This window comes from Lepidochelys kempii, chromosome 4 (genome assembly GCF_965140265.1).
Source record: "Lepidochelys kempii isolate rLepKem1 chromosome 4, rLepKem1.hap2, whole genome shotgun sequence".
Classification (NCBI taxonomy): Eukaryota; Metazoa; Chordata; order Testudines; family Cheloniidae; genus Lepidochelys; species Lepidochelys kempii.
In genome coordinates, this window is record NC_133259.1 from 141,684,575 (window position 1) to 141,698,211 (window position 13,637).

Sequence of the window (13,637 nt, forward strand, 5' to 3'; positions counted from 1 at the left end):
AGAATAGTCTAGAACCATCCTCTTTGGAACCACCTCTCAGGTAGTTGAAAGCAGCTATCAAATCCCCCCTCATTCTTCTCTTCTGCAGACTAAACAATCCCAGTTCCCTCAGCCTCTCCTCATAACTCATGTGTTCCAGACCCCTAATCATTTTTGTTGCCCTTCGCTGGACTCTCTTCAATTTATCCACATCCTTCTTGTAGTGTGGGGCCCAAAACTGGATACAGTACTCCAGATGAGGCCTCATCAATGTCGAATAGAGGGGGACGATCACATCCCTCGATCTGCTCGCTATGCCCCTACTTATACATCCCAAAATGCCATTGGCCTTCTTGGCAACAAGGGCACACTGCTGACTCATATCCAGCTTCTCGTCCACTGTCACCCCTAGGTCTTTTTCCGCAGAACTGCTGCCTAGCCATTCGGTCCCTAGTCTGTTGCTGTGCATTGGGTTCTTCCGTCCTAAGTGCAGGACCCTGCACTTATCCTTATTGAACCTCATCAGATTTCTTTTGGCCCAATCCTCCAATTTGTCTAGGTCCCTCTGTAGCCTATCCCTGCCCTCCAGCGTATCTACCACTCCTCCCAGTTTAGTATCATCCGCAAATTTGCTGAGAGTGCAATCCACACCATCCTCCAGATCATTTATGAAGATATTGAACAAAACCGGCCCCAGGACCGACCCCTGGGGCACTCCACTTGACACCGGCTTCCAACTAGACATGGAGCCATTGATCACTACCCGTTGAGCCCGACAATCTAGCCAACTTTCTACCCACCTTATAGTGCATTCATCCAGCCCATACTTCCTTAACTTGCTGACAAGAATACTGTGGGAGACCGTGTCAAAAGCTTTGCTAAAGTCAAGATACAATACATCCATTGCTTTCCCTTCATCCACAGAACCAGTAATCTCATCATAGAAGGCGATTAGATTAGTCAGGCATGACCTTCCCTTGGTGAATCCATGCTGTCTTTGACCTGCTTGGCACAATCATTTTCTAATTGGATTAAAGATGTTTATGTATGCACACTTCCACATTTAGTTTCACAATACCATATTTAAAGAGTACCCTATCCCAACACACTACTTGTTTTCCTAAATAAAGGAAGCAGGGACAGTGGACGAGAAGCTGGATATGAGTCAGCAGTGTGCCCTTGTTGCCAAGAAGGCCAATGGCATTTTGGGATGTATAAGTAGGGGCATAGCGAGCAGATCGAGGGACGTGATCGTCCCCCTCTATTCGACATTGGTGAGGCCTCATCTGGAGTACTGTGTCCAGTTTTGGGCCCCACACTTCAAGAAGGATGTGGATAAATTGGAGAGAGTCCAGCGAAGGGCAACAAAAATGATTAGGGGACTGGAACACATGACTTATGAGGAGAGGCTGAGGGAGCTGGGATTGTTTAGCCTGCAGAAGAGAAGAATGAGGGGGGATTTGATAGCTGCTTTCAACTACCTGAAAGGGGGTTCCAAAGAGGATGGCTCTAGACTGTTCTCAATGGTAGCAGATGACAGAACGAGGAGTAATGGTCTCAAGTTGCAGTGGGGGAGCTTTAGATTGGATATTAGGAAAAACTTTTTCACTAAGAGGGTGGTGAAACACTGGAATGCGTTACCTAGGGAGGTGGTAGAATCTCCTTCCTTAGAGGTTTTTAAGGTCAGGCTTGACAAAGCCCTGGCTGGGATGATTTAACTGGGAATTGGTCCTGCTTTGAGCAGGGGGTTGCACTAGATGACCTTCTGGGGTCCCTTCCAACCCTGATATTCTATGATTCAGGGGAGGGGAGGAAAGCTAAATGGGGCAGAGGCAATAAAAAGAACCTGGAAGCTAACTGACCCCAAGTTAGATGGGAAGTTAGAACATAAGAATGGCCATACTGGTTCAGATCAATGGTCCATCTAGCCCACTATCTTGTCTCTAACAGTGGCCGATGTCCGATGCTTCAGAGGGAATGAACAGAACAGGGCAACTTTGAGTGATCCATCCCCTGTTGTCCAGTCTCAGTTTTTGGCAGTTGGAGATTTAAGGATATGGGGTTGTGTCCTTGTCCATCCTGGCTAATAGCCTGTCAAGGTTCCTTCCCCACTCTGAACTCCAGGGTACAGATGTGGGGACCTGTATGAAAACCCCCTAAGCTTATTTTTACCAGCTTAGGTTAAAACTTCCCCAAGGTACAAACTATTTTACCTTTTGCCCTTGAACTTTACTGCTGCCACCACCAAGTGTCTAACAGATATAACAGGGAAAGAGCCCGCTTGGAAATGTCTTTTCCCCCCAAAATCCTCCCCAAACCCTACACCCCCCTTCCTGGGGAAGGCTTGATAAAAATCCTCACCAATTTGCAAAGGTGAAGACAGACCCAAACCCTTGGATCTTAAGAACAATGAAAAAGCAATCAGGTTCTTAAAAGAAGAATTTTAATTGAAAAAAAAAAAGTCAGGATGGTAAATACCTTCCAGGGTAATCAGATTCAAAACATAGAGAATCCCTCTAGGCAAAACCTTAAGTTATAAAAAGACACAAACAGGAATATACATTCCATTCAGCACAGCTATTTTATCAGCCATTTAAACAAAACAGAATCTAACGCATATCTAGCTAGATTACTTACTAAGTTCTAAGACTCCATTCCTTTTCTGTTCCCGGCAAAAGCATCACACAGACAGAGAGAGCCTTTGTTCCTCCCCCCGCAGCTTTGAATATATCTTGTCTCCTCATTGGTCATTTTGGTCAGGTGCCAGCGAGGTTATCCTAGCTTCTTTCACCTGTTAAGGGTTTTTCCTCTGGCCAGGAGGGATTTTAAAGGTATTTACCCTTCCCTTTATATTTATGACATAGCCATTAATAGACCTGTCCTCCATGAACTTATCTTATTACTTGTTGAACCCAGTTATACTGTTGGCATTCACAATATCCTCTGGTAATGAGGTCCAGAGAGTGTGTTGTGTGGAAAAAGTACTTCTGTTTGCATTTAAACTGGCTGCCTATTAATTTCATAGGATGACCTCTAGTTAGAATCATAGAATATCAGGGTTGGAAGGGACCTCAGGAGGTCATCTAGTCCAACCCCCTGCTCAAAGCAGGACCAATCCCCAACTAAATCATCCCAGCCAGGGTTTTGTCAAGCCTGACCTTAAAAACTAAGGAAGGAGATTCCACCACCTCCCTAGGTAATGCATTCCAGTGTTTCACCACCCTCCTAGTGAAAAAGTTTCTCCTAATATCCAACTAAACTTCCCCCACTGCAACTTGAGACCATTACTCCTTGTTCTGTCATCTGCTACCATTGAGAACAGTCTAGATCATCCTCTTTGGAACCCCCTTTCAGGTAGTTGAAAGCAGCTATCAAATCCCCCCCCGTTCTTCTCTTCCGCAGACTAAACAATCCCAGTTCCCTCAGCCTCTCCTCATAAGTCATGTGTCCCAGTCCCCTAATCATTTTTGTTGCCCTCCGCTGGACTCTTTCCATTTTTTTCCACATCCTTCTTGTAGTGTGGGGCCCAAAACTGGACACAGTACTCCAGATGAGGCCTCACCAATGTCGAATAGAGGGGAAGCTCTTCTTTTATGTAAGAGAGAAAGTGTTATTTACTGATCATATTTCCTCCCCCCAGTTCATTCTTCTAAAATGAACTGTCCCAGTCTTTTTAATCTCTCCTTACATGGAACTCCTCCATACCCCTAATCAGGTTTGCCCTTCTCTGTACCTTTTCCAATTCTAATATATCTTTTCTGAGATGAGGCAACCAGAACTGCATGCAGTATTCAAGGTGTGGGCATAAAATAGATTTATATAGTGGAATTATATTTTTCTGTTTTATCTATCCATTTCCTAATGATTCCTAACCTTCTGTTAGCTTGTTTTGACTGCTGTTGCAGGTTGAGTGGATATTTTCATGGAGGATAGGTCCATCAGTGTCTATTAGCCAGGATGGGCAGGGATGGTGTTCCTAGCCTCTGTTTGCCAGAAGCTGGGAGTGGGTGATAAGGAATGGATCACTTGATGATTACCTGTTCTGTTCATTCCCTCTGGGGCACCTGGCATTGGCCACTGTTGGAAGACAGGATACTGGGCTAGATGGACCTTGGGTCTGACCTAATATAGTGGGGGTTATGTTTTCCAATGTGCATTACTTTGCACTTATCGACACTGAATTTCATCTGTCATTTTTTTTGTTGCCCAGTCACTCAGAGTAGTGAGATCCCTCTTTAAGTCTTGCATTCAGCTTTGGACTTGACTATCTTGAGTAGTTTTGTATCACCTGGAAATTGTGCCAACTTCTTGTTCTCCCCCTTTCCCAAATCACTGATGAATATGTTGAATAGGACTGGTCCCAGTACAGATGCTTGGAGGACCCCACTATTTATCTCTCTCCATTCTGAAAACTAACCATTTATTCCTGTCCTTTGTTTCCTGTCTTTTAACCAAAAAAAAGTACTTGTGGCACCTTAGACTAACAAATTTATTCGAGCATAAGCTTTCGTGAGCTGTATGCTCAAATAAATTGGTTAGTCGCTAAGGTGCCACAAGTACTCCTTTTCTTTTTGTGGATACAGACTAACACAGCTGCTACTCTGAAACCTGTCTTTTAACCAGTTACTGATCCATGAGAAGACCTTCCCTTTTATCCCATGACTGCTTACTTTGCTTAAGAGACTTTGGTGTGGAACCTTGTCAAAAGCTTTCTGAAAGTCCAAGTATACTATATCCTCTGGATCACCTTTGTCCACATGCTTGTTGACACCCTCAAATAGATTGCTGAGGCATGATTTCCATTTACAAAACCATGCTGGCTCTTCCCTAACATACCATCTTTATCAATCTGTCTGATAATTCTGCTGTTTACTAATAGCTTCAACCAATTTGCCCAGTACTGAAGTCAGCCTTATCAACCTGTAATTGCCAGGATCGACTGTGGAGCCTTCTTAAAAAATGTGCATTACATTAGTTACCCTCCAGTCATCTGGTACAGAAGCTGATTTGAATGATAGGTTACATACAACAGTTCTACAATTTCATATTTGAGTTCCTTAAGAACTGTTGGGTTAATACCATCTGGTTCTGGTGACTTATTACTGTTTGGTTTGTTTGTTTTTTTTTTATTCCAAAACCTCCAATTGAAACCTCAATATGGGAGAGTTTCTCAGATTTGCCACATATATATTAAAAAAAAAAAAAAAAGTTTGGATGTGGGGATCTTCTCTCCGATGCAAAAAAAATTCATTTATCTTCTCTGCAACAGCCTTGTCTTCTTTGAGTGCCTTGTTAGATCCTTGATTGTACTGTGACCCCAGGGCTTGTCTGACAAGCTTTCTGCTTCTGATACAAAAAAAACCCAGCATTTTTTAAAAATTTACATTTTAACTAGTTGCTCTTCAAATTGTTTTTTGGCCTGCCTAATTTATACTCTTGAGTTGCCAGCATTTTTTTCTCCTTTCTGTTTTCCTCAGTGGGATTTGACTTCCAATTTTTAAAGGATGCCTCTGTTAAGCTATCATGGCATGTTTTAGTCCTTTCACTGTTGTGGTTTTTTTATAATTTGGGGTATACATTTAGTTTGAGCCTGTATTATGGTGTTTTTAAATAAGTTTCCATGCTGTTTGCAAGTATTTCACCTTCTTGACTGTTCCTTTTAATTTACATTTAAAGAGTTTCCTCACTTCTGTACAGGGCCGTCCCTAGCTATTCAGGGGCCCTACACAGCTGCCACCCCCTCCCCCCCCATGCCGTGTGTGTGTGGGGGGGGGGGGGCAGGGGGCAGGCCAGGCCTCCAGGGGACAGGAGTAGGCTTGGGTGGGGAGAACTGCCCCCCAGCACTCACCGGTGGTGAGGCTGGGGCCAGGTCACTGCATTTTCCACCACTGGTGAGTGCAGAGCCAACCCTGCTGCAGCCCTCAGGGGAGTCAAGGCTGGGGCAGAGCAGAGGCAGAGGCTTTGGGGAAGGGGTGGAGTGGGGGTGGAGCAAGGGTGGGGACCATGGGGAAGATGCAGGGCAGGGGCTGGAGCAGCCCACAGCTGCGCAGGGCACCAGGAAATTTGGTACAAATTTCCTGGTGCCCTATGCCGCTGCGTACTTTGCATATGGGTAGGGATAGCCCTGCTTTTGTGGTGTTCTCCCTTTGAAGTTAAATGCTACTGTGGTGGGTTTCTCTGGCATTTCCACCACTACAAATATGTTAAATTTAATTTCAGTATGGTAGCTATTACTGAGCAATTCAGCTATAGTCATCTCTTGGACCAGATCCTAGTTTGCTTGTTCTGTTGCTATTTTTCTTTAATTATTATTTTGACTCCTTGCTACTTGCTGCCAGGATAGTCCTCCTCAGGCACTAGGTCTCTAATTACGTTTTGGTTTGTAAAATAACATGATGGGGACAGCACAAGCCAATGGAGCTCATTACCTAAATTGGGGGTGGTGGGTCCGAGACGGGCACATGACTTAGCCAGAGCACAGCAGTGAGGCATGACAGGAAATAAAATGAAAGTCTGTCTTTTCCAGACTAAACAAAACCAATTTTTTTCAATTTTCCCTTATAGGTCATGTTTTCTAGACCTTTAATAATTTTTGTTGCTCTTCTCTGGTCTTTTTCCAATTTGTCCACTTCTTTCCTAAAATGTGGCACCCAGAACTGGACACCATACTCCAGTTGAGGCCTAATCAGCACAGAGTAGAGCAGAAGAATTACTTCTCATGTCTTGCATACAACACTCCTGTTAATACATCCCAGAATGATGTTTGCTCTTTTTGCAACAGTGTCACACTGACTCATATTTAGCTTGTGACCCCCAGATCCCTTTTGGCAGCACTCCTTCCTAGGCAGTCATTTCCCATCTTGTATGTGTACAACTGATTGTTCCTTCCTAAATGGAGCACTTTATTAAATTAAGTCCTTATTGAGTAATCACTGACTGCCCTTCAATTTAGCCACAATTAGTATCTGTATTACAGTAGCACCCTATCAGGATTTTAGCAGTAGTAATGTATATTATGGTAGCATCAAAGGTTGCAGTTGAGATTGGGGTCCCAGTGTGCTGCACAGAAACATGAGAGCACACAGTCTCTGCCCTGAGGAGTTCGTAATATAACTAGACAAGACAGACCAACCATAATAGACAGATGACAGATACGCAAAATGTCAAAGGGTCATGTCTGGTTTTGTTTTACTTTGAGGAAAAATCAGAAGTGAAATTAAACTATCTTACTCGAGCCCTGTCCCAGTGTCTCAGCCAACCTGCCACTGTCATTTCAATGTGCTCTTTTCCCATTCTGCCCATCCAGACAGTTGTGTATTGTTTACCCTCCCTGTTATATAGGTATTGTGTTCTCTCTTCCCTGCATCTCTCTCACATCAGTTGCACCCCAGTACCTCTCTCCTTTGTGCTGTGACAGTGCTGCTGATGGCAGAGACTTTTAAGGTGTCCCTGATCCACTGCTCCTGCCTCTAAAGGTGAGCAGAAGCCCTATGGGCCAACCCAAGAGTAGAAGTTGGTAGCCCTCTGACCATGTGGGCTGGAGCCTGGTGCTTCTGGGGGCCTGGTGCCCCAGAGTCCAAGAGGCAGCATAGCAGAAGGGGATATGAAGAGGAGAGAGTAGTGGCCTCATGGATGAGTTCAGGAAGAGTGTTCCACTTGTAAGAGATGTGTGGGAGAAGAAGCAAAATGGACCATCAAAGCTACTTTATAGACCAAGTAGAGAAACTAAGGGGTGTAGGCAAGGGAGAGGAGCCCTGAAACTTCTTGATGAGATTTAATTCAAAATAGAGTTCATGAGCAGAGAGAGATGAAGACTGTTCCAGATGGCAGAAGCTGCAAAGAAGAAAGTTCTTGTACCAACAGTGGTAAAGTTGGGTGGAGGGGGAGAGAGAGAGAGAGAGAGAGGGCTAAGAAAAGGTGAGTAAAGGAAGAACAGGACTGTCAAGTAGGCTGGAGCACAGCTATGGAGAGGTTTAAAATGAGGGCAATTTTGAACAGTATTCTGAAATGGATACAAAGATCATAGAATATCAGGGTTGGAAGGGACCTCAGGAGGTCATCTAGTCCAACCCCCTGCTCAAAGCAGGACCAATCCCCAACTAAATCATCCCAGACAGGGCTTTGTCAAGCCTGACCTTAAAAACTTCTAAGGAAGGAGATTCCACCACCTCCCTAGGTAATGCATTCCAGTACTTCACCACCCTCCTAGTGAAAAAGTTTTTCCTAATATCCAACCTAAACCTCCCCCACTGCAACTTGAGACCATTACTCCTCATTCTGTCATCTGCTACCACTGAGAACAGTCTAGATCCATCCTCTTTGGAACCCCCTTTCGGGGACTTGAAAGCAGCTATCCAATCCCCCCGCATTCTTCTCTCCTGCAGACTAAACAATCCCAGTTCCCTCAGCCTCTCATAAGTCCTGTGTTTCAGTTCCATAACCATTTTTTGTTTCCCTCCGCTAGACTCTTTCCAATTTTTATCATTTCCTTCTTGTAGTGTGGGGCCCCAAACTGGACACAGTACTCCAGATGAGGCCTCACCAATGTCGAGTAGAGGGGAATGATCACGTCCCTCGCTCTGCTGGCAATGCCCCTAATTATACAGCCCAAAATGCCATTAGCCTTCTTGGCAACAAGGGCACATTGACTCATATCCAGGTTCTCGTCTGCTGTAACCCCTAGGTCCTTTTCTGCAGAACTGCTGCCTAGCCACTCGGTCCCTAGTCTGAAGTTGTGCATGGGATTCTTCCATCCTAAGTGCAGGACTCTGCACTTGTCCGCGTTGAACCTCATCAGATTGCTTTTGGCCCAAACCTCTAATTTGTCTGGGGCCCTCTGTATCCTATCCTTACCCTCCAGCATATCTTCCAGTGGAGGTCTTTGGGGTGTAATGGGAAAGACTGACAGTGATATTCAGAACATGCTGCAATCTGGGGAGCTGCTGGTCAAAAAGGCTAATGCAATTCTTGCATGTATAAACGGGCATAGTGAGTAGGAAGGTAATTTTTCTTTTGTATACAGCACTAGTGAGACCAATCCTGGAACATGGTATCCAGTTCTGGTGTGAACATTTTAAAGAGCTTGTTGAAAAATTGGAGAGGATGTAGAGAAGAGCAACAAATTATTTTAGAGCTAAAAAAAATGCTTCAGTGAAAGAACTCAATATGTTTAGCTTATCAAAAAGACAATTGTGAGGTGACTTGATTACAGCATATACATATTGTCATGAGACAATATCAGGCACTAAAGGTCTCTTTTTAATTTTAACAGAGGCATCATAAGAACCAATGGCTAGAAGTTAAAGCCAGATAAACATTTGTGGCTTATTTCTAATTTGAATTTAACAGTGAAGGTGATTAACCATAGGAACAAACTACCAAGAGAAGTCATGGATTCTTTATCTCTAAGTCTTTGAGTCAAGAGTGGATGCATTTCTGGCTTGTGTACTTTAGTCAAACACAAATTATGGGTCTCAATACAGAGGTAACTGGGTGAAGTGTTACTGTCTGATATACAAGAGGTCAAACTAGATGATCAAATGTTCCACTCTCTCTTTAAAGTCTGCATAGGCCATAGATGAAGAGTTGCTATATAGTCAAAGTGAGAGCAGTTGGAGGAAGATCTTAACACAGGTAAGGATTCATATGATGGATGGCTGGAAGAAAGGGGTGGCCAGAGCATTGCTGCACTTAGTGGTCAGCTTGGGCCTAATTTTAAAGGGGGACCTAAACCCAGCCTGAGCGCAAACTGACCAGAATTCTGTCCAAACCCACAAGGGTTAAGTAGTTTTCAGACCCAACCTAAACTTGATCCTTCCCCCTGAACCTGTTTCAGTGCTGCTGCCTCATTCTTGAGGTTTGGCCTGGTGGGAGCTTCCCACTCCCTATACCCCATGGCTGTGATCCATCTCTGGACACCTCCTGCCCATGGGGTTTGTGCCAGCATGGCTGCATAATCACTCTGGGCTGCTGTAGCCTTGCTGTACTGTGTGCGCTGTGGAGTGAGAGCTGCTGTGATGAGTCTGCACACTCACTATGCTGTGCACACACAGAATGCAGTGAGGTGGCAGCATCCAGTGGGAGCAAGGCACATAGCTACTACTTTGTTGGCCCCACAGGTAGAAGGAGGTGATGAGGGCCTACCTGACCCTGAAAGACTCAAGTTGTTTACTGACCTGACCTGAACCAGACCCCTGTAGTTGGGGCCCTTTGGGTTGCAAGGCTCTACAGGTGATCCCTGGCAGATTAGCTGTGGGAGCACTGTTAGCTGGCACAGTTTAGAGCAGTGCTAAGGCTGACTTGGTCCTCTACGGAGCAAATTAAAGCAAATTCCCTAGCCCAATAGGCTTGCCATCAAACTTTGGATGTGATGCACAGAGTAGGATTACTCAACCGTCAGCAGGAGACGGGAATAAGGATTACAGTAGTAAAATTACATGAGGACTCGGTTATGGCATATGCACATCTCAGGGGTTCCAAGCCACTTTGCTGCCTTCTCCCAAATTCCCTCCAGATTCACTTCTTCCATGAAACCCATAAAAAGTGATTGAGTATGATTTTTTTTTTTTACATATAATAACTTTGTAGGCTGGGTCTGAATGAGCCCTCCCCAACATCTAGTGATAAGCTGGGGAAAAAAAGACTTAAGAACCAGACCATATTTGCACAAACACACCTCCTCTACCTAGGTATTCAGCAGACAGAACTGTGTTGCCAAAGTGATGGATATTGGCCGGTGGTGGGTTACAAATCACATTAGTATTCAATGGAGGAGTAATGAAATGTTATCCTTATTGTACTAGTAAAGGGCAGCAGAACCGGGCTTAGTCTGTCCTGATAGAGGGGACAACCTTAATTTACTAAACAAGGAAGAGAGGCCAAATCCCAGTGGAAAAAGGAGAGAAGTAGGGACAGGTATTTGTACGTGGTGGTGTATGCTCTAAGAGTCCTAGACACTATTTAACTCTCCCCCGCTCCACTGTTTAAAGGCAGAGCTGATTAGAATCAATTGAGTCATTTGTTTTCTCAGGTCATCGCTGGAGCTGAAATCACCAATAACCAGGTCTAAGTGCTAAGCCTAGTGTGGGGCGGTGTTTCAGTGCTACCTCACTGCAGTCTTTAACCCCGCTCTCAGTGATTTCAGCAATTGGTGAAGGGGTGCGACCTAAAGAGGTGGCAGAGAGACAGATGGTGGCAGAGAGAGTGATTGGTACTGTGGCCAGTGGCCACGGAGCGAACAATGGTGCAGCAACAATGAAGAGTGAAAGGCTGCAACTGTGGCACTGCTCAACACCTTCCCCCCACCCCCCAGTCCCTCTAGGGTGGGAGGTGAACTCCCATGAACATGCCCCTGAATTCTGGGCCTTCACTGACCAAGGACAGCAACTGGGAGTGGGGTGCAGTAGAGGGGAACATTTGTTTGTTAGGCTCACACCCCAAGGTGAGAAGCTAAGACTACTGCCCAACGTATTTTGGTGTGGGTGTTTGCCTTATGACTGCATGGGGTTTTTTGTAATGTGGTTGTGGTGGTTTCCCAAACTAATACTTGGTTCCCTTTCCCTTTTAATAAAACTTCTCTTTTGTTATAGACAAACTCAGTTCCCGTGAGAGGGGAAGCATTCTCTCTTAGAGGCGCTGGGGTGGTGTGAACTTTTCCCAGATTACTGGGCCAGCTCAGTCTAGTAGAGGAGTCCTAGATATTGAACCCACCCCTTGCTGCAGCCAACTTCATCTGGCAACTATGCCCTGTCCTTTCAAATCCCTCCTTTAAGATCCATTTAAGATGAAACCCATAAAAAGTGATTCAGAGGATGATTAACTTCTTTACATATACCTTCTAATTAATCATAATTGTTTATGCTAAATTGAATGTATCCATTACAGCCTTTAAAATCCTAAGTCTATAAATCCCTTGTTTCATACTCACCACAAAGGGAAGGAGGCACTCGTGCTGGTTCTGCACCACATATAGGCTCAGCAATGGGATGCGACAGGGACCTGCCAAACTACATGCTAGACAGAAGAAGTTTTCCAGGGCTTCACAAAGTTTAGAACATGTGTTGGCCCAAAAGGGTGGCTTGACATCCACAATGAGGATCTCTGGGAGCTGCCATGAGTGTGCAGTGGCATAAGCTTTACCAACAGTGAATCCTCTCCTTGTTTCTGAAAGTGTTTTTCTGGAATTCATGGCATCTGAACAGGAAACAGCACACCAGCTGTCCAATCACCCATCTGCCTCTGAGAAGGGAAAAACAGAATGTCATCCTGAGATATGGTGCTAAATCCAGCCTGAACTCAGCCTATGGTATAGCAGGGCAATCATATCTGTGCATCTAGAGAGGTATGAAAATAAAATGATTTAGCCTAAAAAATGCAGCTAATCCTTCTGGGGAACTACAGCCTGACCCCTAGCTCCTTAATGGGAGGGAGTAGCCTGGGAAGTAAGAAGTAGCAGCAAGTGAGACCCGAGTTTAAAATATGATACAGCGACAACAAGACATTGCAAGTTGGGACTGCATATGTCTAAGCCTTTATTGTGGACAGGGAGTAAAGAGTCTTGTACTTCAGAGCTTGAGCCCATCCTTAGTGATCAAGATGAGACCTAATAGTTATGTAAATGGCATCTTATTCTACAGCAGAGTTTTCAGGTTAGTCTATGAAGCATCTGGTTCTGGTCACTGTCAGATACAGGACAAGATGGACTGCTGCGCTGATCCAGTATGGCAATTCCTATGTGCCTCTGGGCCCCTCTCTATACAGCCCTAGTGCAAACTTAACTAGAACAACACATTTGGTTCTGAGCACCACATTACCATTACATTGACAAACTGGATCAGCTCTGCAGTCCATCTAGTCCTGCACCCTCATTTGTAAAATGAGGATAATGCTACTTACCTCCTTTGTAGAGCACTTTGAGATATATGGATGTAAAAGGCTAAGTAAGAGCCAGGTATTATTAAGAAAACTGTAACATTGCTAAGTGGTAACTAAGGAGGGGGGAGTAGGAGACCAGTGTACAGGAATTGAGTGAAAATAATCAAGGAGATACCCATTCAGAGTCCTTCAAGGGGATACAACAGGAGTAAAGGGTTGAACTGAAGAAAAGAAAATTTTAAGCTCAGTATTTTTCTATATTGAGAGAGGGGAACAACTTTGGTAACCTGAGGAATTGTCTCCCCAAGAAAGGGGCTGAGGTGTCATTGTGCAATCTAATTTTAAAATGTCTCATGCAAAGTCCTGAAAAGTGTGTAGTAGAAAACTGTTCTGCTCTGGCCCATGGAAGATGGAATACATAAACCCAAAAGAGCTTCCATCTCTGATGCCTACATTCATAGACCCAGTTTTTCATATGTATCTTCCAGAGTACTTATGATATCCTTTAACTTACTGCAACTTGCATGGTGTTTCAAGTTAGAGAGACAGTGGGCTTTTTGCATGAGAGCTTGAGCCCACTTGGAAACATCTTTCCCCCCCAAAATCCTCCCAAACCCTACAGCCCCTTTCCTGGGGAAGGCTTGATAAAAATCCTCACCAATTTACATAGGTGAACACAGACCCAAACCCTTGGATCTTAAGAACAATGAAAAAGCAATCGGGTTCTTAGAAGAATTTTAATTTAAGAAAAAGTAAAAGAATCACCTCTGTAAAATCAGGATGGT

At 44.4% G+C, this 13,637-nt stretch overlaps 1 protein-coding gene across 1 annotated transcript in view; it reads right to left on the bottom strand.

Moving 5' to 3' along the window:
• Nucleotides 1-13,378, bottom strand: part of M1AP (meiosis 1 associated protein) — a 59,300-nt gene extending 45,922 nt beyond the window's left edge. Inside the window, exons 1-2 of the mRNA XM_073343216.1 lie at nt 13,367-13,378; nt 11,906-12,085 (exon numbers count right to left, since the gene is read on the bottom strand). Coding sequence (XP_073199317.1) covers nt 11,906-12,085; nt 13,367-13,378 — 192 coding nt within the window. The remainder of the gene's footprint in view (nt 1-11,905; nt 12,086-13,366) is intronic.
• Between the last annotated feature and the right edge of the window lie 259 nt (nt 13,379-13,637).